This window comes from Salvia splendens, chromosome 11 (assembly GCF_004379255.2).
Source record: "Salvia splendens isolate huo1 chromosome 11, SspV2, whole genome shotgun sequence".
NCBI classification, from domain to species: Eukaryota; Viridiplantae; Streptophyta; class Magnoliopsida; order Lamiales; family Lamiaceae; genus Salvia; species Salvia splendens.
The window spans coordinates 4440125-4463379 of record NC_056042.1 but is presented as its reverse complement, the minus strand read 5'-3'; the positions used below and the strand labels follow the sequence as shown (position 1 = coordinate 4463379).

At 35.8% G+C, this 23255-nt stretch overlaps 4 protein-coding genes across 8 annotated transcripts in view; 2 read left to right on the top strand and 2 right to left on the bottom strand.

Annotated features, from left to right (window-relative positions):
* Positions 1-23255, bottom strand: part of LOC121756375 (peptidyl-prolyl cis-trans isomerase FKBP16-1, chloroplastic-like) — a 542442-nt gene that overhangs the window by 431260 nt on the left and 87927 nt on the right. The gene's annotated exons all lie outside the window — the stretch shown is intronic.
* On the top strand, positions 2682-5320 carry LOC121756385 (protein NOI4-like). 2 transcript variants are annotated; one of them, XM_042151933.1, is made up of 4 exons: positions 2682-2814; positions 4606-4791; positions 4901-4966; positions 5047-5320. In XM_042151933.1, the coding sequence occupies exons 1-4, from the start codon at positions 2809-2811 to the stop codon at positions 5089-5091; spliced, it is 303 nt and encodes a 100-aa protein (XP_042007867.1). In that variant the 5' UTR covers positions 2682-2808; the 3' UTR covers positions 5092-5320. The 2 variants fall into 2 exon arrangements, with proteins under 2 accessions (XP_042007867.1, XP_042007868.1); XM_042151934.1 differs by lacking the exon at positions 4901-4966.
* Positions 7417-10456, bottom strand: LOC121756374 (transmembrane emp24 domain-containing protein p24beta2-like). 2 transcript variants are annotated; one of them, XM_042151907.1, is made up of 6 exons: positions 10147-10185; positions 9579-9665; positions 9098-9295; positions 8117-8303; positions 7894-8001; positions 7417-7706 (listed from the first exon to the last, which is right to left on the bottom strand). In XM_042151907.1, exons 1-6 carry the CDS (start codon positions 10168-10170, stop codon positions 7573-7575), a joined length of 738 nt encoding a protein of 245 aa, XP_042007841.1. In that variant the 5' UTR covers positions 10171-10185; the 3' UTR covers positions 7417-7572. The 2 variants fall into 2 exon arrangements, with proteins under 2 accessions (XP_042007841.1, XP_042007842.1); XM_042151908.1 differs by lacking the exons at positions 9579-9665; positions 10147-10185 and adding an exon at positions 10299-10456.
* LOC121756382 lies at positions 13673-15668 on the top strand. 2 transcript variants are annotated; one of them, XM_042151929.1, is made up of 3 exons: positions 13673-13720; positions 14424-14776; positions 14873-15668. In XM_042151929.1, exon 3 carries the CDS (start codon positions 14894-14896, stop codon positions 15470-15472), a length of 579 nt encoding a protein of 192 aa, XP_042007863.1. In that variant the 5' UTR covers positions 13673-13720; positions 14424-14776; positions 14873-14893; the 3' UTR covers positions 15473-15668. The 2 variants fall into 2 exon arrangements, with proteins under 2 accessions (XP_042007863.1, XP_042007865.1); XM_042151931.1 differs by lacking the exon at positions 13673-13720 and adding an exon at positions 14306-14321.

Below are 23255 nucleotides of genomic sequence, written 5' to 3'. Positions count from 1 at the left end.
AAATTAAAGAAATCAACCAAATGTGCTCTTCAGCAAATATTAAATTAAAAAGAAATGTTCTTTTTTTTGGAAGAATTATAATTAAACCAAACAACAATGGAGAGGTTGCAAGTTGCTTAAACAGGCTGGGTTCATTACCCAATAGGCCAATATGGTCGTCTATATCACAAGATTCATAACCAACCTTCTGTCTTGAAAATTTGACATCTTTCTAGTTTGGTACTATGAAACTTCACGTGTTTTTGTTTAGTGTGTTAGAGAAGATAAATAAATGTTTAGTGTGTTAAAGAAGATAAATAAAGTGATCGAAAAAATATATTTTATTGAAATTGATATAGGTTCATTCGGAATTGCATCTATTTATGTTTAGTGTGTTAACGAAGATAAATAAAGTGAGAATCAAAATAACTGAATGAGTAAGTGTGTTTTTTTAGAAATGCATAGCCTATATAATAGAATATTTGAAAAAGAAAATTATGTGGGTAATATTTTTAGTGGGATAATGAATGGACAATTTGTAACACAGAAATGTGGGTAATATATTGGAGCTTTTGTGGTTTCATTACAAGAGAATGTTGTTCTTTCATAGATGGAAAAATGGTCAAATGCAATATGTAGGCGATGGCTTGGTACGAAAATTAAGATTCTGACTGGATATGGAATAAATTAAACATAGAATTTAAGTGATTGTATATACATGAAATATTAAAACGTAACATTCCAACCGGTTATTTTAGGGAAAATTTAAAGCGCCATTATGTTCATGTACTATAACTATATTTTTCACGGTGCGGAATTTTTATTTTTCTTTAATATATAACTGGTACAACTTTTTTTAATAATCAGATGAAGACCATTTATTCTATATTCGTGCGTATTTCAAAACTATAAAAGACAAATTTAATGGTGGAATTAAAATTTGAGTTTGAAAGGAAAATAATGGAATGACGATGGCGTGGCGTGCCATTACAACTGTAGCCATCGATCCTCGAATCTTTTGTCCGTTCACATACCTTTTTCTCATCGAGTGGGGCCCCATTTTGTACCATGGTAATTACATTTGAGAACAAGATTATTACGAGTTTTATAAATATTAAATTAGTTAACCTCAATCATTAATGTTACTAATGAAGATTGAGCATCCGCAGCGGTGAGCAGGGCGCTGTCCGTCCGTCTGTACCAGCGGCACGGCACGGCTGTCCGCCGCTGCGCTCTTGCCGCTGACGTGGCGCGTTCTGATTGGCCAACGGCATTTCAGTTAGAAATTCAATTTTTTTTAAATTGAAAATAATACCACAAACTTAATGATACATCAACCCATCTATATTTATGTTTCTTGAAATTTGTGCCAAAACTTAATGATACATTTTCTGTTTTAAGGAAGAGTAATTATTGGCCTTAAAATCTTTTGCTTGATCGTCGTCACTATTTAATTGGAACCTTTGCTATTTCCGTCTATCTCTCTTTCCCACTCCAAAAATTGTCTTCTTTAATCTTTTATGCTCATTTTTATTCTTGATATTCAAATCAATTTGTGTGTGAAAATTAACAAGTTCTTTGTGTAGCAAAATGAATGATAGGGGTAGTTGGTCCGTCTATCTCTTCATTGATGTTATGACCTTAAACAACCTTCCCCTAAAGTAATGTATTTTAGCAAAATTATACAGATGCTTTTTTAAGGGAAAAAAATAAAATTTGTGAAAGCTAAAACAGTATACTCCACCATTGGACATTGAACATAAATATCTATTTTTTCCACCATGGAGTATATTTTATTAAACAAAAATATCTATTTTTTCTTTCTTATTATTACAACCTGTGAACTTCACTAAAATTTAAATAACAATAGTTAATTTTAATGTTTCTACAAGATAAGCTTGTAATACTAACAAATCGCACCCAAAGTCTTCAAATAATTCATTCTATAATAAAGTAAGTATTGAATATTGATCTGAAAAGAGAACGCTGTATGAATTTGCAAGTTAATAATAAATAATATCTCTATCATAGTATCACAAAAACTTACTTAAAATATGCATTCTTATCATGTTTTGTTTATTTATTTATTTTAACTAAATTTTCATTTAAAGTATTACACCTCCATAAAATTAAGACCGTTTTAGATCACATAAACTAATTCCCATTATATATTTTTGATTAACTATGATTAAAATAAATTCTACATCTCTATATTAATTCGTTATTGTTATTCCATTTACAAGTTAATATTTTATTTTGTATTCATTCTAGTAATTAAATAGGAGTATAAGTTATCACAAAAGAATTTCCTTCGAAACCTTTTTATAAATAGAGTAATATAGTGTGTAAACATTTTTTGTTAACCTTCTTTCTTAAGCTCACAAATTGTGATTGTCAGTTTGTCACAGCTCATAGAATATTAGTACTACTTAAAAGGAAAATTATATACCTATCACAATCAACTCGAAAATAAATATACGAAAATACTATACATTTGTGTTTCATTTCCATCTTTTAGTTCATATATAGTAGAATTTTCTTCTATTAAACTTTTCTTCAACAATAGACAGGTTACTAAATGTGTCATCTTATCCTAATAGCAAAGATAATTTTTTTTTCTAGTCATTATAAATAATACTTCTCCTATTTATGCACCAATATATATTAAAATTAATTACAAATGCTATTTGAATACGTATTGTATATTTGTATGTATATATATCAGTCTATAGTGACGACTAAACCCATCTATCGTTTTCTACCTCTCTCTCTCTACAATTCGCTCCTCAACTCATTTTTCTGCTTTGGAATATCTCTCGCTCAAGAGTCATGTCGGTATGCAATCGAAATTCCATTTTTTCTTCATTCGATTCTCTTTTGATTTATTTGAGCTCGTTTGTGGTCCTTTCCCCCGTTATTTGCATCGGCAAAACTCTTCTTTTTTTTGTTGTATTTTGATTTGTTTGATCGATCGCCTGGCTTTGGGGTAGATTTTCACAGGATTGGGCGTATTCGACTGTTTATTTCTTCGATTGTAGGTTTATAACTGTCGCGATTGGTTGCTTGTTTTTCTATTGTTGAAGTTTTATTTGTCTATTAATTACTTTCCTTGTGGAGATCTTCGAGTAAACCAAATGACTCCTTCTCTGTTAATCGACGAACCTTTTATGCTTATGCCCTATCTCAAAAGGAAACATAATTAAAATTGAATTTTGAGGATTAATTTTTTGAATATTAGCTTTTTTGTTAAAAATATTGTTATGTTTATCTCCTTAGTTTATAAATGAGAACTTAAATGGTTTCACTTTGATCAATGAACATGCTGTTTGTAATTAGATTTTGGTAATCCTGTGACATTTTCAATTAAATAACTGAACTTTCTCTAATTATCAGATTCATATGAACAATCTCGTTTGCAGGAAATCAGTTGTTACATACTTTTTCCTATGTATTTCTGATCAGCCAATCTACCTGCTTATCTGAGTTGCGTATGCTTATATTAATAGTCAATAGTGAATGCGTGACAAGTGGTGCAGTGCATCCAATTCAAAATGGATGTTCTATGTAATTTGCTTTCTCTTGTTGTTTGTGTCAGCTATCCAGATTCTCTGTTTTGATATTGCTACAAATTGCGTATCATTGTGGTTTCTGTATGTCCTTTTTTTGTAGGAGTGTAATTGGTTGTTCTTTTTGAATTGTTTTCATTGTTAAGCACATTATAACCTTTGTTATATACATATATGCCAGTAATTATCTTCCTGCTTGTCATAAGTCTTCCGATGTAGTTTGATTAGGATGATGTTGCTGATGGTGGGGTGATCATTTTGTGGTGACTAGTTATTTCAGGTTATGATTAGATTTTTGGGGGTGCTTAAAAATTACAATGAAATGAAAAGGGGCATGTGTATGGGTGTTAGATTGGAGTGGAGAATGAGTATGGATTTCATACTATGGTACCCCCACCCGTTGTGTGATGTGTATGTGTATGTGGGTGGGTGGGGGTGGGGAGTGCCCCACTTTTTGGTAATGGAAGTGTTTGTGGGTGAATTGGCTTACAATTATCTAATGGGATTCTCCATTCAGTTTGCAATATATGCTCAAATTTTATGCTTAGCACTTTTTGTCCCAGAGCAACTTTTGTTTTCCAAAGTTAGTATCTGAATGGCAAGATTATAACAAAGGAAGCTTAAATATTTAAATAAATGCGACGTTTAACTTATAGAAGGCAGCCTTTGCTGCTTTTAAAGATCACCTTATCATTCCAGCACACCTTGTCAAGTTGAAATGTCTTTGATTTTGTACTGTTGTATATAAACTGGCTGATTTTTCAGTTCTTTGAATGAATGCTTACCATTTTACTCTGACGTACTTACACATCTTCCTCAATATGGCTCCCTCATCTAAGTGATCTTGTATTTCAATGTCACCGTCACCTTAGCCAAATTGCAGCCATCATCATACTGGTCTTAAATTCAATTCAACTTTGTCGTGTACTTCTGAAATGAAAACAGTGCTCTGCTTCAAGTTAGTTATCTAGTTACTAACTGTTCTTGAGATCTTAGCTAGCAATTAAATGTTTGCATATCTTCTAATTGTTTGTGATTTCTTTTACTTATTTTTTCGCAGGAGAAGGGTCGTCCATTGCCAAAGTTCGGTGAGTGGGATGTTAATGATCCTACTTCAGCTGAGGGATTTACTGTAATATTTAACAAGGCCCGTGATGAGAAAAAGACAGGTGGGAAACCAGATTCTCCTTCAAAGGTGGACACAAATACAAATTATGGAGGAGCAGAGCCTATAAAACCTCAGGGTGTAAGTTGTTCTTCAATTTAACATTTTGCTCATATCCGCATTGGTTTGATAGATAACTAAAGCTAGCATGATTTTCAAGAACCACTTATGACATACATGGCTGTAGCAGTCAGGGTTGCTTTCGACTCAACTTATTCAGGCTTTAGCTGTATCTCTGAACTTTCCTTATAATCATGTGGGTTGTTTACATGCGATTGAACAAGATTCATGAACATCGTTCATCTAAAACTGATACTAAAACATGTTTGTTTGCAGAAAAAATGGTTTTGCTGCATGCAGAGCCCGAGTGCAACATCTTGACCATGTCTATGTGTAGACGAAACATGTAGAGTGCATATTCTATAAAGAACGCAGAAGATTGGGAGGTGCAGGTGACATTAGGCACTCACATTCCATTCTATGTGTTGTAAAACTGTGTTCGTGTCCGTGTTCGTGGTGTGCCCGATCATTTTCAAAACTTTCTTAAACCCTATACTGCTGCTATATGTTTGTGGATCATCTTCATCATATGATTATTGTTTTTTCTATTTATGACGTGTAAATTATTTGCGAGCCTCTGGTAATTACTACTACCATTTACACGCTTATTCATTTGTCACTAGCTAGCCAGCCATCTCTCTTTCTTTCTCTCTCTCAACTGTTTTAACTAGTATAATTATTTGATGCGTAATTGTGAACTCAACTAATTAAATGATATCAAGACATAGTCTTTGTGACAGATGAAAATGGCTTTTTTCATATGCAAAGAGTTTGAATTCCACAAAATTTTGAAGTCAAATTTGTGATACATAGAGCTAGAAAATAAGATAATAACAAAAAGATAATACTTTCTCTATTCCAAAAGAATATGCACTTTGGGTTTCATAAGGGTTTTAATACATAATAGATAAAAATGGAAGAAAGGTAAAGAGAAAAAATAATTAAAGTATTGATAGTGGAGAATGAATCATGCCTTATTAGAGATAAAAGAGTTTACAAATTTAAAAAATGTATATTTTTTTTGAAACAGACTAAAGAATTAGTATAATATATTCTTGTGGGTAAAGGGAGTATAAAGAAATGCATAAATCCAAAGCTATAGGGAGACAAACTCTACTAGCAGGTGTTCTTTGTTTTCTCAATTTTTATATTTCTCACATATTTTATTGGTATAATATTAGGAATAATATTATTTTGTCTTCTAGTCACCACTATCTTAAGTATTAAGAGCATCCACAACGGTGGTGGGAGTGAAGGCAGCCGTCCGTGCCACCGGCGAGGACGAGGACCGCCGCCGCCTTTGAATTATTTTTTTTTATTTTAAAAATCATTTTTAAATTATATAAAATGATTAAAAAAAATTTTTCCCAAATCCCAAAAATATGGCTGTTTTTTTCCCATTTTTTCTGAATTTTTTTGATTTTTTTTTATTTTTTTCCCCCAAAATCATCTATAAATACACACATTCATCATCCATTTATCACATCAATTCATCTCCCATTCATCTCTCATTTTTAATTCTCATACAAACTATCAACACATTCATCCCTCATTCAAAACCTCAAATGGATTTCACTCATATTATGGCGGAAGCGGAACGTGAAGAACAAGAATACTACGAACAACATCGTGCCGCTTACGAAGCATATGTCGCGGCGAATACCCCCGCTCCTCCTCCTCAACGAACCAGATCAAATCGGCGCTACATTCATCGTGACCGGGAGGGAGCCCACGAAAGGCTCGTTGCCGACTACTTTGCCGACCAGCCGCGGTTTCCGGCAGATTACTTCAGGCGCCGTTTTCGCATGTCAAAGCGCTTGTTCATGCGTATTATCTTACACAACATGATTATAGCCGACGTCATGTTCACGTGTATTATCTTACACAACATGATTATAGCCGACGAAGGGCCGAGGGCGGCTAGCTTCTACGACGAGGACGAAGCCGGAAGCTCAACAGCGATGTCTCCCCCACGCCGAGGCGAGCATACGACGGTCGGCCAAAGAATCGAGACAAGGCACACAATGCGCGATACCCGAATCCACAATCAACTACAAGAAGACCTAATCAAACACATGTGGACGAAATTCGGCAACGCGTAGTGGTTTTTTTAATTTTTAGTATTTTAATTATGTAATTTTTAATTTTTTAGGATTTTAATTATGTCGTTTTTATTTTATTTGTCATTTGTAATATTATTTACTTTTTTAATGAATTTTAGTATTATTGAAATATTATAGTTTAATTGAATTTTAAATTAATTGTTCTCGTCCTTGCGGAAGAGCACAGCTGTGGGTGTTGTGCTCTTGCCAGAGAGCAAGCAGAAAAAGTGGGGTCGGGCCCACAACCGTGCCGCTGGCAAGAGCACGGTTGTGGATGCTCTAAATCCCCAGCAGGAACAAAGCATCCGATACCTATACCTAATTGCCCATATTTTGCTTTTTTCCGATTATAATATGTATTTCTAGTCAATTGATGCATAGGCCTTTATGAAATTTTAATTTGGTGGATGAAATAGATAAAATTGAGAAAATAGTGTAATAAATATATTAGATTATTTGAAGCCACCTTAGATGTGTTAAAGCCTATCATGGAGTAGTATTCTACAAGCATTTTTCATTTATTTAGATTTTGTAAATTCAGAGATAGAGAATGCTCTTGCCTTTACTGTTCCACCAAAAAATAGAATACATCAGAATAATTAATTCCGAAAAAGGGTGTAGCTAAGTATATGTGATACTGTGAGAATAAGATAATGAGCTTAAAAATTCCACAATTTTGCACACTAGTAAAAGTACAAGATCAGACTCTTGATAATCCAAGCTTTCTCTCAAATAAACGCTGCAAAATGAAGATTTGCAAACCGCTGGCTAAAACCAGAGCAGCTGATTCGAGTAAGGCTTTGTGAATCGCTCCTTTGCTCATCTTCTCATTCACTGAAAACCAAACAAATCAATAGTCATACAGGCTTCCTCTGCATACATAGCCAATATGAACGAATAAATGAAGTAGATATAAACAGCCGTCTGCATCCCTCAACAACAGATGTATTCCATATGAACAAGAAAAACAGTATAAATTGTAAGCGTTTCCCCAAAAATAGCCTCAATGTGACCAAATTACCTATAGCCTGACGATCAGTTTGAGCCTCTAGCCAATGCTGCTCGAACTGAATATTGTACAAAGCTTCCTCTAGCTTCCCAATATGCTCAAAAAGAGGTTTGAAATGCTCTGCACATGTCCAACATATTTATGCACCTGAATTATTAAATATTTTAAACAGTCCATGCCAATAAAACAAGAGAGAGATAGACATAGTGAGAGAGAGAGAGAGAGTTATAATCACCGTCTTTAGCATGCTCGTCGTGGTACAAGAAATGACCAGCATGCACATCAAAGTCTAAGGTTTCATGATACGGGGACTTATTAGTGAAACAGAACCGGTAAACTCCTTGCTGGAAAGCCACAAACTCATGCTTGTCACTTGTCTTGTCTCGGATGTCATGGACCTGTTCGGCATTTGGTCCCTTAACCTAATGATTTTGCAATATCCGTCAGGTCAATCTCATAATGTGAAGCACATAATAAGAAAATAATAAGAAAAGAGAGTTTAGAAGCACCCAGTTTCAAGCAACACTTAGTATATAGCTCCTAAATATTCGCCTCAGTGGCTACAAATTCTGCTGCTACTCTTAAACAGGACAATTGTTCATCTTAATAATCATTAACACTGTAAGTAGTTGGAGGTATATTTACATTTTTATAAGCATACAAATACACACCTGATGACAGATCTCTTGCAGCCAATTGTGGGATAGAAACTTATCAAGTATAAATCCACTTTTACTTAATATGATGACAATAGCAAAATTGAGTTTTAGAAGATCTATAGGAAAATGTTGTATGTTGGTGAGAAAATGCATTACGCATGTGACCTATCCCTCGTTTTTATTAATAAAGAAAAAAGTAGGTTGGAAAAGGAAGAAAGAAATAGATTGTCAAAGGGCGAAGGTATTACCAAAAAAAGTGTTTTACATACATCAATTCACAGTTGAAAATTCTTCTTAAAAAAAGTGGAGTAGTACAAAAATTTACTCAAGTGAGATCTTGATTAGCATCCCCTCCCAGTAAAACATCAAGTTAAACCCTTCAAGTGGCATGCAAAAAAAAGGAAGCATATTAAATAAAGGATACCCTCAGAAGCATACTAGGTTCACATCATGAATGTTCATTTCAACTAAAGAGGAAGAAAAACTTCAGAATAATTTGTTTCTGACACCAGTGTATTAATGGATTAATAGGACCAGGGGTTAAACAAGAGACTTACCACAAGGTCTACGCCATCTTCATTATAATGCCATGACCCCTCGGATTTAATCACCACAAATGAGAAATGAACGGTATTCCCATACTCCACCTTGTGAGAGAAGCACTCTTCTCTATCTATCACAAATCTAATACCAAAAGCCCCACCAAAACAGCCTAACATTACCATCAGAACCACTGCTGCAACTGGAAGCCTCATCTGTATCCCAATTATATAACATCAGTTATAACTTTATTTAACAGTATAAATAGAAATACACACACACATAGGGACACACCAATATAAGGAGAGAGCACATTCATTTTCAACAATACATATTTAACAGCATGAATAAGTTGCAGGCTATACGTAATTATATATAGGTAGGTAACATTGAAATGTGATTTTAGACTTAAATAATGTGAAATTATATCCACCACAAAATAATGTTCTACTTTGTGATTTAATTATAAGACTCGACGGGTTTGTTTACAAACACCACCTTCATCTTTCTGCACAGCTGAGGTCTATTATAAGCTGAAGTACAGTTTGATATAGAAATCAGTAGAACCACTAAGGAAATACGAACCTGAAAGGTCAGAAGGTAACTAGTTTAATAAGCTATCCGAAAAAATTCAGCAGTGCAAGGTTTCATTTTGAACCAAGATCATCTAGACCAGCTGAGTTGCATTTCTCAATTATAAATAATGTTACCATCTCCAGATGTTATGCATGATAAATGATATCCAAATTGATCCATCTCCAGAAAGCAGCAATTCCTTATTCAACTTTTATATTTCTAAACATCTAAGTTAAAATTTAAATGTTTAACGATAAATTCACAACATCTACAGCAACACAAACAGCTAAAAACAATGCGCCTACGTTGTTTAGTGCCAAATCCCTAAATCCAAACAAAATTCAGGACTCCCAGAAAATCAATCCGCGAAAAAAATCCAAACTTATAACGGATAAGTAGAGAGCAATCCAAAAATCGCTCCTTTCCCAAATTAACAAGAACAGTCCATTCCAGCCAAACTCGACAAAAAAATTTGTGGCGATAAACATACGGTTTGAATAAATTTGAAAACCATGAATAATTGGCACAATTTCCATCAGAAACGGCGATCGAAATTGATGGTGCGCGCGGATTTATATGAAAATAGAAAGGACTACAAAATTCCACGTGATCGAAACTGACTCTCCGAGAATGAAAACGCACCTTGTAAATCGTTTGATCGTAAATCAACGCGAGGTTTTCGAGCAAAAACTCTGGGAATTATTGACTGGGGCGACGGACCGAAGACTGAATCTATGCTTGTATGTATCGTGCGGAAGAGGAGCAATTGCCTATGACATGGTTTTGCCAACTATGACCACTAAGAAGCCGACACCTGTACTAATACTTGTTTTTATTCGGACACATTGACAATAAATATACTATTGGCCTCTAATAATTTTGGTTTTTCCATCGAGTTATAAATTTGACATATAATATTAAGAATTCAAATAGTACGTGATTATTTAATTTTTACAACTAGTAAGAAATTCGGCTACATTTTATTATTTATTACTCCCTCATTGTAGAGTAATAAAATTACTCTCTCCGTCCGCCATTAAATATTCCATTTTTCTTTTTTCGTTCGTTCGCCAATAAATATCTCATTTCACTTTTATTATATTTGGTAACTGGACCCTAATAGCTTTGACCGTTATACTGAGTATGTATATGAGTATTATATTTTGGGGTCATCTTCTATTGCTTATAGCATCATAATCTAAAATCAAGACTAAATCTCCACCATTAGATTTCAAAATAAGTGGATGAGGTTAAATCTTATGAATTTCAATAAATAGCAGACAAAATATCAACAAAATGGTAAGATCGTCATTCTATTATCATATCATAATTTTCGTGTGTTTTTTATATCAACATAGTGTATTACAAATATCAACACAATGACATGGATATTTCAACACAAGTACACGAAAATATCAACACAGTTTTATTGAGATTTTACATGCATTATGTTGAGATTTTACATGCATTATATTGAGATTTTACATACATTATGTTGAGATTTTTTGATGTATTTGCTGATAAAAATCTGCTTATCAACATATACGAAAACTGAAATAAAAATCATCAAATTTCATCATTCGAACGTCGTCAGAACATATGCAATTGAGATCTCGTTAGAATCCTTACAAAATTACCTTTAAATTGATATATTTTTTGTGAAAAAAGAATTTAAATCGAGTGAGTTACGTAAGTTTGAAGTTTTGGGATACTTTTAATAAGAGAGAATTGACATTAATACCCTTTAATTTTATTTAATAATTATTTAAATTTAAAATATAATCTACTCGTCATTATATCAAAACCACTAGATCTCCTAATTTAATGGTTAAAAATTGGTGTTAATTTTGGATTGCTAATTAATTCTAGTCATATGTCTAACTCGAGGGAAACACGAGCTAATAGCTAAGCAATCACATAGAGAAGTAGTAAGAAATTAATTAAGAAATAGGTGGGCAGCGAGACATTATGGTTACCAAGATATCATCAGAGAACAACCTGACATAATTTTTTTCTCAAAGTGCCTATATGGCAACATGTTTTACACATGAGGTGAAATGTATGGTAGTTCGATGTATCATGGTCCGAGACCTGCTTAGAGTATAAGTGATAGAGTGTTGGCAGTGGGTATACTCGAAAGCATGATTTTGAGTATAAGTGGGAGATTGTTAGGATTGGTATAATGAAAAACATATTTCGAGCATGTTTCACGGACATTATTGCCTGTATATAATAAACTCTATAATCCACTTTTAACCCAAGACGAGAAGAAGTAATTTTATTGCATTGGTGTTTGCTTATGCATTTATAAGATGTTTCTCAAACATTTAAATGTATAAGAAACAAACAAGTCTTATTCTTGTACATAGTAGACTGGTCGTGAATGATGTTCACAGAAGGTGACGGAGTAGGTCCTTTGTAGAAGAGAAACAAAATTTCACACCCTAGATAGACTTTGACTACCTATCGTGAAAGGTTGCAGAGTCAGTTTGCATGTTTCCTTACCTTATGAAATAAAAGACACTGGTGTGATATAGCATTGAAGGATCTAACAATTGAGATAAGTCTTTCTTTCTATTTACTGTAAGCGAGGTTTCGGTGATTGTTATTTTTTAATCGTTGTTGACATAACATTGAGCATACGATATTGAGTATGCACTACTTTGATTTATCAAATGGTGCGGATTTTTCGCAATCCAAGAATCCTGATATCTTGGTAGTGGAGATCAATGTCTAGTGGTGTTAGTATTGTTATTGGTCGTGTGGTGGGTGAGTCCAGTTTGATAATATCCCCAAGAGGTATTCGAAAAAGTTTTCTTATTCAGAAACCCGACCGATTGGAATTTATTCAAAATACTTAATAAATAAAGATTTTGAACTAGACAACTCTTGGAAAAAAGATATTAATTAATTAAAGTCAAATAGCATACTTAAATTAATTAATGGATATTTATATCTTAAACACGGGAAATAATAAATTAAAGAGGTAAAGTCCGGATTACTTGTAATTTGAGATTGGACGTGCAGTCAATATTATTTTATTGTAGTGACTGATAGTAAGATTTTGTTGGACTTATATTAAATTGGGGCTCGATTTAATTAGTAAAAGTTCAACAATTTTGGCTCAAGTCCAACCTTCATGGATTCCTAATCTGGTCCATCATTATGAGAATTAACAAGAAATTTTCGTGCTCCACTCTAGTGGACGGAAAAATCAGTTTTTGACATAATTAATATTATGTTGTTTTCTTCATATAATTATGAAACATGTTATTGGGGATGAATATAAAATTACACATGTGACATATCAATATGTTTCGATCTACTAATTCACTTCTGCCTATGAAAACCTTCAAATACCGCCTTTGCTTATGAAAACCTTCAAATCCAAAACCATATGGAGAAGTATTATGCATCTCTACGCAACGTTGGTTGTGGTATTCATGCTCAACTTCTCAAATTTTGTCATACAATTTAAAGCAATTGATTAGTTATTTTGTTCTCAATGAGTATATTTCTATTCCACAATTTTTGCCATACAATCTAAAGGATTGGCTAATTTTTTTTGTTATTTTTCTCACTTTGACATGCATTTGAGTTTAATAAATATAGACTTATAAACCTCTAACATTTAGAGTAGACCTCGAAATTTCTAAATTTGTTGACTTCCAACTCTTAGCATGTTCAAGGTCCTAGATATGGGAAGAGCATGATAAATTCTGATCCATAATTTTAAATGACTAAAAACTGTGTGGCCCAGGGATGAGAGAGTCATTTCATGTGTTTTAGTTCCAAGAATTGGGCCGTCCACTCCATATTTCGGATTTTTTATTAATTAATTGACTAATGCAGATTTACAAATAGACAAAAATGCCCTTTCAAAATTTTTGGCAATTACGACACATCCCGCCAAGTATTACCGCGAGGCAATTGTACTGATTTGAATTATTTCGGATGAAATAAAATTGGGGAATGCAGACGCTTATTCACTCACCCATTTGAAGATAGTCACGAATTCATTCACCCAGAAGAAGACATGGAACCGAGCCTCTTGCTGAACAGAGGTAGGAACCACACAATCCAGCGCTTGACCATATTATTGAAAAGGTCTTCAATTGAATCGTTGTATTGGCTCATGTTTTGGTTGATGATTGTTGTGTGCATTTGGGTCTGATTCCTAAAACCCACAAATCTTCTGTTAGCATTAGGTTCGATTGATACATATTTGGGCGACGTGGTGATTTATCGAGAGCTCGATGTTTATTTTTGGTTAAACGATGGGATTTTGTGTATCTATCTATTTTGTACTCCCTCCGTCCCGCACTACTTGCACTTATTTCCTTTCTGGGCGTCCCAAGTTATTTGCACTCTTTCCATTTTTAGTAACAATTTATACCTATAGCCGTAATTGTTGACTTTGTCTATCACTCATTCCTTAATCTCCGTGCCCAAAAGGAAATGTGCTAGTAGTGCGGGACGGATGGAGTATATGATATACTACATTATTTATCGAGAGTTCCATAATGTATACAACTTTCTTTGTGATGTCCAGCTTTCAAAAGTATGCAAAAACTGACTTCCTCTACGTGTGCGAATTGCAGGTGATAAGGCAAAAGGGAAACGACCATGGAGCAATCGTTCAAGTAGACTGGGATCTGACAGTCGGTTTTACAGTTTACAGACATTGAATCAGCTGTTTTGCAAGGCATTCGAGTAGAATATGTATTCCAATGTCTGAATTTTGTGTGTTTTGTTGGTTTTTATCAGTGCTTGTTGGCTCCTCCCGGCAGAAGTTTCGCAAAGGGGACCGTTCTCGTCGAATGTGGACCCAAAGGGAAGAAGAAATACTCGCGGCAACGCTGCTCGAACTTGTGGCACGGGGCTGGAAATCCGACAATGGTTTCCGGGCTGGGTACCAAACTAAATATGAAGATGTAATCCGTGCGGAGTTTCCCAACAGCGACTTGAAAGGTACCCCTCACATAACATCTAAAATCTCATCTTGGTAGAAGAGTTACGGATGTTTGCGAAACATTTTGGCGAGAAGTGGGGTTGGGTTTAGTCTAGATGGTGATTATAAGATAGATTGCACCGATGATCAATGGGACCAAATTGTTTCGGTATGGAGATTTTTTTAGGCATCTGTCATTGCTATTTCTTTCATATGTATCCCACATCCTCTACTTCTGCTACTAATTTAATTGTCAACCACCTAGGCTGATAAAGACGCCAAGCTTATGCGCTCGAAGTCGTGGCCTCTTTGGGAAACCTGGAAGTTAATCTTCGGCAAAGACCGAGCATCTGGAAGAGGGTCAGAGGATTTAGAGGCTGCCGCAACTCAAATGCGTTCCCAACTGGCCGGTGGTAGTCAATGCAATGAGAACGATTACTACCCTTCGTTTGAAGACTTTATTGATCCAAATAGTCCCGTGGCTGGTAACACTGATGTGAACGATACTAGCTCGGGCAATGGCGGCAAAGAAGCGTCGATCAACAAAACAAGTTCTGGCAGCCGCAAGAAGGAGTCAAGTGATGTAGTTCTCATGGAGTTCCTGGGGAACCTTCATGCCGAAACAAACGCGCGTCTGGAGATGATTTCTGCACGAATTGGCTATGACTTTGACATAGGGAAAGCAAGGCAGGACGTCTTTGAAAAGCTTGGGACGGTGGAGGGCCTAACTCTTCCCCAGCGCTACCTTTGGTGCAACATTTTAGGCGACAAACCTCAGCGCCTCGAAGTGTTTATGGGGATGCCAGCCAATGCTCGACTTGGCTATGTTCTATGCCTCATTGATGAATACCGTAAGGAAGGTTAACAGGACAGGTGTGTTTGGGAATTAGTATGCTTTATTAATGCATGTCTCTTTTTGTGTCTTTTGCTGAAACTGCTGCTGCAGCTTGTATGTAAATACTACTAGTAGTTATTAGGCCATGTGTGGTCCGTTTTTACTTGACTTTTGGTGGTTTAGCCTTGGTTTATGCCATTAAATAATGAATGGATTATGTATGCAACATAACCGTGTTTGCCAAGAGTTTCTTGTTTCAATTGAGTGTTTTATTAATTAATCATAATTAATTGACAAGTATAAGGATCACACTATGTAACTCTATGGAAATTCTTTGAACAAATTCAAACCACAACCATAGTTGTTTAAGTCCAAAGTAAGATAATGCATTACACATTTGAGCACTAGGCTAGATGCCTTACATTGACCGTTGCTGCATCTGTGTACCGAAAAAGAAAATTTGCAGCTAAGGACTATCACATCATACCACACTAGACAGCCAAAATACCATTACTACAAGTTTATACAATAGTTGCCATGTAACGACCCGCTAAATCGTTACCTACACGAAAGAATAAACCACGTATCAATTACACTTTCGACAATAAATCGAGACGAAAAGTTGGATAAGAACCGCGTCACATCAGGCACGTTTTCCAAGTGGATAAGAACCACGTCGCATCAGGCACGTTTTTCAACGCCGCATTAATTACGCGTCACATCGAAACGAAAAGACGTGAATTTTTGTCTTTTATGAAAAAAAATTTCTATAAATACAACCTCCTTTCATTTCATTTCATTTCTTTCGCAATCGAGAATCCGAGAGAGAGAAGAGAGAGGAGGAGCCGATGGCGGCGGATCCGCGATGGCGGATTCGTGGCAGCGGCGGCAGCGGTGAAGGGAGAGGGACGAATCGTGTCAACGTTTGTTTCTACCGTTCGTTTTCTTGATTCAAGAAGGTATAACTAAGATTTTCTTCTCATCTCCTTCATTGAAATTTTATTCTTGAATCCTACATGCATATAGAGGGTGTAGGAATCATAGATCGCAAAGTTAATCGGTGGGAAAGTGAGTTTGCTTGAGAACTTTGATAGTTATGCGATTGTTGATTAAGTTGTGTGAAGTTTGATTTGAATCCTTGGTAAATGATCTAAGTTTATGTGCAAACATGTTAAGAGAGTCTTATCAAGCATGATTGTGTGTTATAAGCATGAGAAAATTTTGTTTGGATGATTGTGGAAGAAACTCAAATTTCGAAATTTTGAGTATGAAATTTGTGGTGTTCGGACAGTGGATTCCGACGTGTATTTGAATGACCAAACAGTCGAATTTTGATACGAAAATTTTACTGAGTAGATTTCAAGGTGATTTATGTGTCTCGTATAAATTTCAGCCCTTTCTGTCGAAAAATGAATTTTTGAAAAATGTTTGAAGTCGACTGCGCAATTCTGCCAGTAACGTGTGTTCTCGGCCAGAATGTTTCGAAATCTGTTTGACCGACCAAATGACCTCCGTTTGATGTGATTCTTGAACTAGATGAAAATTTGAAGTGTCTTCCGAGTTTTGTGAATATTTCAGCCTTATTGGACATCGTATGAATTTACGGTGAATTTTTAAAATAAACTGCGCAGTGCTGCTAGAATTTTATGTTCCGATCAGAGAGTTGCATAAATGTTTTGACTGACCAAATGATATGATTTCGGTGTGAAATTTTAACTGGGTGAACTTGAATGTGTCTAATGTGTTGTGACCAAATTTTAGCGTCATATGAGGAAGGATGAATATTTGGTGAATTTTTGAAGTTGACTGTGCAATTCTGCCAGAAAATGTTTTCTCGACCAGTAGGTTACGTTTCCGAATTGACCGACCAAAAGGGGGTATTTTGATATGAAATTTAAACTGGAAGTTATTTGATGAGTCTACTGCATTTTGGTAAAGTTTTAGCCCCAACGGAAGTCGGGTGATTTTATAGTGATTTTTACAAAACGGTCGCGCAATTCTGCCAGTTTTCTGCCTTATTAAAATGACACCTAGTTTCAAGATTTAAAAGTGTTATATGATGCATGTATGTCCAAGAAACGTGTTTAAACGTTGAAATCACTTGTGATCAGTTGAAATGTGTTACGCGTGTCTTACACCTTTGTGACGTATGTTGGGTTTGGGAAATTGAGGAAAACGATGAGAGAGAAGCGATAGGACATGCATAGTAAGATGATGTTGTGTGAGGTTGACTTGTGTTGTCATTGACAAGGGTGTTGTGTACTCGTGAACTCGAGGATCGAGAGTTGCTAAGTTGGGGTGTGAATTGCTAAGAGAACGAGGTGGACTTTCTTTTACTAAACTCTTTTACGCTTTCAAAAGTATGATTATGGAGAAATAAGGGTGGTTTAAAGTGTTATGTCATGCCATGATGTTTTGTTTATGAGATTGTTGACTGATGCCTAGTTCGTCTGAGCTTGCTCCGTTAGGCTATATGGCTGTAATGAATGAATGAAACGAATTCGGGTCTGAGTAGGGCCGCAAACCCTATCAGGCTGTGTACACAAGTGGGATCGTGAGCCGTCCTTGCTAGTCGGCCGGTCTCGTGGGCGAATAGTGTGGCCACACTTTCGTCGCACTATGGAAAGAGAATGTGATTGAATGATTGATGAGAAAGTGGGGAGATTGATTGTCTGGCCAGACTTTGAAATATTTTTGTGATCTCGTGATATTTCTTAACTACACATAAAACTAGAGATCACTGGTATGGATGACATAACTGTTTTTTATGAAAAGTTTTCGGCATGAGCCCATTGAGTACAACAAGTACTCAGCCCTGCATGTGTTTTCCCTATGTGCAGGTTGAGCGGGATGTTGAGGTGGATGTTGAGTCGGCATAGGGAATATGGATGCGTTGTGTCTTCATACACAGGCGTCATCCTTGACTCTCTTTGAAACCTTATTTCCGCTGCTATATTTTTGAACTAAATTACTATACTTTTAAGCTAATGGAGTCCTTATTATGAACTGAAATCCTTAAATGCTATTCTTAATGTTTGTCCTTGGTCACGATCGCCTCGTTTGTAACACCCCTAGTATGGGCGGTCGTGACAGAGTGGTATCAGAGCTTCGTTCTTTCGCTCTGGTCCGAGAGTCTTCTTTCACCTTAAGTCTAGAATGGTAAACCTTAAACTGGAAGTGTCACGAAGGCTCAACATCCAAAGCATCACGCTCAACCAAAGAAAGTGAGGTATGTTAGTTGTTGAAAGAATGTGAGATCGATGTATGAAATTGATGATGATATGATGAGGATGTTTTGGCAAGTGTACGCATGTGAATGAATGTTATACGTGAAGCTGAATTTTGATGATATGATTATGTGGAATATGAGTAAGATTGACATTGAAAATTTAAGCACGTGTTATATATGTGAACACGATGTTGTGATAGTATGATTATGTGAAGTATGCGCATGATTGACAAGATGATCTAAGCACGTGTGGTATGTTGATCATGAGATTGTTATGATGTGATTATATGGAGCATGAGCAAGACTAGTATGATGACTAAGTATGTTTTATATGTGTGAAAGTACTACGACGTGAGCATGTGAACATAGGATGATGGAGTGTTTTACATGAAGGACGAAAGTTGATGAGTTGTTTTGAGAATGTTAATTTTTTTTTTTTTTGAAAATAAATGAGTAATTTAAGAATGTTGTTTCAAACATATATGTGAAGTGCATGAGTGTTTTGTTTGGAATACAAATGTGTTATGATGTTTCGTAATATTAATGACTCGTTGTTCTAGTGGAGTTTGATTGAGGAGAAATGTTTATGTTGTGGAAGGTTGTTGAAAAAAAAAAAAAACTTTAAATGAAAACATCTTAGTTCTTTCTTTTGGGAAAAAATTAATTGATCAATGGAAAATGTTGTGTTTATGATTTGTAAAAAAAAAAAAAAAAAAAATCCTTTTCGATTGGAAAATTTAGCCATGGAAGTGTGATGTTATACTCCCTCCGTCCCATGCTACTCGCACTTTTCATTTTAGGCCGTAAATTTGGGATTGATTTTTTTGTGTAATTAAAAAAGAATTTTAGGTGTAATGAGACATCACTTAATAAAAGAGCTCTTAACTTAAACTAACATATTAATTAAATGCATTAATTCTAACTTAAATTATAAATAGTGTAAGGACTTTGTGACGAGCCGAAAAGTAAACGTGCGAGTAGCACGGGACGGAGGGAGTATATGTTATGAGGTGCGAAGTATGAAGCGTTATTCTATGGAGTGTTTTATACGAGTGATGAAAATGGATGTTCAAGTATGTTTTGAGTTTTGAGTCAAAACTTTTACTCTAAAGTTGAAAGTGAGATGTGAAAATTTTGAGGAAAGTGTAAGAGTCTGAAGAAAATTTTATTTCAAAAGTTTTGAATGATAATGAGAAGTGTGAAAGTGTTTTGCTTTGAGATGTGAAAATGTCGTGTGTTATAGTACTTGTTGTGATATTTTGCTATCTACGAGATGATGAAACGTGTTGTGAACTTAGAGTGCCGAAGATGTAGACCTAGTTGACCACGCGGACCGTAGTTCTAATTTGAAAACTCACCTATTGCTTTCCCGAGCAATGAAAACGAACGAGAATGAAAAGTGGGGCGAAATTTCCAAATTATCGAGATATGAGACTAGAGTATCGAGATAGAGGATGGAGACCGGTGGACCATGAAACTTTTTCTATTTCTTGGAATGACGCGAACTAATGGAGCAAGCTTAATGTGTGAAACGCGTATTAATTAATGGTCTATTGACGTTGAAGTATGAGGTATATTATGAAATTGTTGGGGGAGCGAAATATGACGCTATGAACTTAGTATGCGAACATAGAGTGCCTAAGAAGTATGTTAGATTGAATGATATCGAATTTAGTTGTTGACAACTGCAATATCACTTTTCCGAGTGATAGGACAAATGGAAATATGTGGTGTGAACTCGAACTTTTCGAATGATTACAAATTCAAAATTGTTTTTCCCTGAATGACGAGAACAAGGAGAATGCGAAAAGACGTAGCATATGATAAAGAGTTTAAGAAAAGAAGAAGTGCAAATTGAAGAGATGTTCCAAACGAGAAATGTTCGAGGCAAGAAGAGACGCGAAATGATGTAATCCTACAACGGATGTAGAGATCATACCTGCGATCTAGTAGATAAATCCGATCTTCGGTCAAAAGTGGCTATGCGGCGAAAACGGCCGTTATATCATGTTGAGAGCGCGAGTATAACTACAACGCTTTAAGAAAATGACGATTATCACGTGCAAGGAATATATGAAGATATGACTTTCGAATACTGTTATTAGTTGTAACGACACGATGAATCTTAACTTGGAATCAACAGTTTCGTAGAACGATGTTACCATGTTCGGCCTCAGAAAGATGAACGTGAGAGCGTGACCCTCGTAGCTAGAATGAATGATTTTAATCAACAGTACTTACTTGGATTATAAGAAATTCTTTTTGGAATATTTCAATTAACGGTGAGCCTTTGTCTAATTACGACCTTGGTTGACTCACAATTCGCAATTATTGCACGTTATTTCTTTTCCTATATCGAGTCATGACTCACTTTCAGTTCTTGAAAATTTGTGGTTGCCTTCGTCATTTTTGGACATCTTGATTAGTAGTCTTCTTTGATTCATCTTTTGTAAGGACAATATTTTGAATTTATGAACTTCCGCCTTTGAACTTCATTTCAAAAGTTGTTTGCAGTTATGACCTTCAGTACGATCCCATTCCCAAACATGTTTCTTCAAAGGATGGAATATTCTTCTTGGAACTTTTGTACACCTTTTTATTTCGTAACTATACATGCGGCAAGTTCTTCCTTGCAGAAGTGAAATTTTTAGCTCAGTTTCACTACACATATTGTTTATGCTCAACGATTTTCTTTCTGCAACACCAAGTTAAGGCTATTGTGTCTCTTTTTCCTTAACGTGGTTGATTTAGCCGATCTTCCTAAAAAAAGTTCACTTCACGTTGGTTGCAACCCTGTGAATCCATTGATGTGACATCATTATTCAGTAACATGATGTCGTCGAACCATGATCAGTGCTACCTCATGACATTTGTCTATGCTTCTAAATCCTCCCACGATTGATCATCTCATGTCATGACATGTTTGAACCATCATTCATTGATGCCAAAATTTTGCAAATTTGATTTGACAATTGAAATATCTTATTTGGCAGCCTACTATGGAATTTGAGACCTGATTCAGTTTCATCCTGTTTTCAAGGCCTATCTCATATTCTTTCGAGCTCTCGTCAGAAGTAAAGTCTCAACCTTTATGAGTTTATTTGAAACCTTAATTTCCAGAATGAACATGATCAAAATCAATGAAACTTAGACCCTGCCATATTTTTTCAAACCAATTTCTGCAAGTTGGTGATGAGATCTAAAAGAGTCGAACTAGAAGTGTTGTTCATGTTTCTTGATTAATTCTGCAACCTTTCTGATTAAGACACATTCAGCAGTGTTGCTACAATTTTGAATTCAGTTCATATCCAAGTAAGACTGCTTGATCAATTTTCGAGTTCTTGATACTAGACTTGGAGAAAAAAGGTGGGGTTGAGCTTTTCGAATGCACACGGGGAATTAAGTGTCTATACTCAGACATGCGTAAAAGTGATGCACCAGCTAGAGGTAAATTTCTTTTCAAACCCCTGGCGACGAGCGGACTATTTTTGTAAGGGATTTCTTTAAATCGACAAACCTCTATAATCTCCGCATTGCGAGCAACCATGATGATAAGGAAAGGGCGTCCGGCGTATCTTGTGTACTTGAACGGAGAGGAAAGAAAGGAATTGAGAGTGGAAGAAGTGTCAGTAGTACGAGATTTTCTTGATGTGTTTTCCAGAAGCTTTGCCTGGACCGCCAACCGACATACAATTAGAGTTCACTATTGATTTGGAACCAGGATCTGCGCCAGTATCGAAGGCGCCATATCGAATGGCCCCTAAAGAGTTGGCAGAGTTGAAGATTTAGTTGCAAGAATTGTTAGACTTGGGTTTTATCCGACCTAGTGTGACACCGTGGGGAGCGCCGGTGTTGTTCGTAAAGAAAAAAAAGGATGGAACGATGAGGATGTGCATCGACTATCGTGAACTCAACAAGATGACCTTGAAGAATAAGTACCCACTGCCGAGGATTTATGATTTGTTTGACCAACTTCGAGGAGCGGACATATTTTCAAAAATGGACTTGAGGTCGGGATATCATCAACTAAAGGTCCGACGAGAGGATGTACTTAAGACTGCTTTTCGCACTCGTTATGGCCATTATGAATTCGTAGTGATGCCATTTAGGCTGACCAACGCCCCGGCCGTCTTCATGGACTGGATGAACCGAGTTTTCCATGAGTATCTTGACAAGTTCGTGTTAGTCTTCATCGATGATGTTTTAGTATGCTCGAAGAACGAGGAGGAACATGGAGGGCATCTGCAAACTGTGTTGGAAACGTTACGAAGGGAGAAGCTTGATGCCAAGTTTAGTAAGTGTGAATTTTAGTTGACTCGAGTGAACTTTCTTGGTCATATCGTGACGGCAAATGAGATTCAAGTAGACCCCGCAAAGGCTGAGACTGTGCAAAATTGGAAATCGCAGAAAACGCCGAGTGAAATCCGCAGTTTTTTTTGGGATTGGCGGGATACTACCGATGCTTCATAGAGGGATTCTCTAAAATCGCGAGACCAATAACACAATTTTCGAAGAAAGGAATCAAAGTGGTTTGGACGCCGGAATACGAGGCGAGTTTCCAACTGTTAAAAGAAAAGTTGACCA

Excerpts from the sequence above, each read along its gene's own strand:
- LOC121756382 (XM_042151929.1), top strand. The coding sequence starts at position 14,894 with ATGCGCTCGAAGTCGTGGCCTCTTTGGGAAACCTGGAAGTTAATCTTC.
- LOC121756385 (XM_042151933.1), top strand. Across the intron at positions 4,792-4,900 it reads AGCCTATAAAACCTCAGGGT|TCAGGGTTGCTTTCGACTCA; the intron begins GTAAGTTGTTCT and ends TGGCTGTAGCAG. Across the intron at positions 4,967-5,046 it reads TGAACTTTCCTTATAATCAT|AAAAAATGGTTTTGCTGCAT; the intron begins GTGGGTTGTTTA and ends GTTTGTTTGCAG.
- LOC121756374 (XM_042151907.1), bottom strand. The coding sequence starts at position 10,170 with ATGGTTTTCAAATTTATTCAAACC. Across the intron at positions 9,666-10,146 it reads TTTTCAAATTTATTCAAACC|GTTCGTATTTCCTTAGTGGT; the intron begins GTATGTTTATCG and ends CTGACCTTTCAG. Across the intron at positions 7,707-7,893 it reads AACTGATCGTCAGGCTATAG|TGAATGAGAAGATGAGCAAA; the intron begins GTAATTTGGTCA and ends TTTGGTTTTCAG.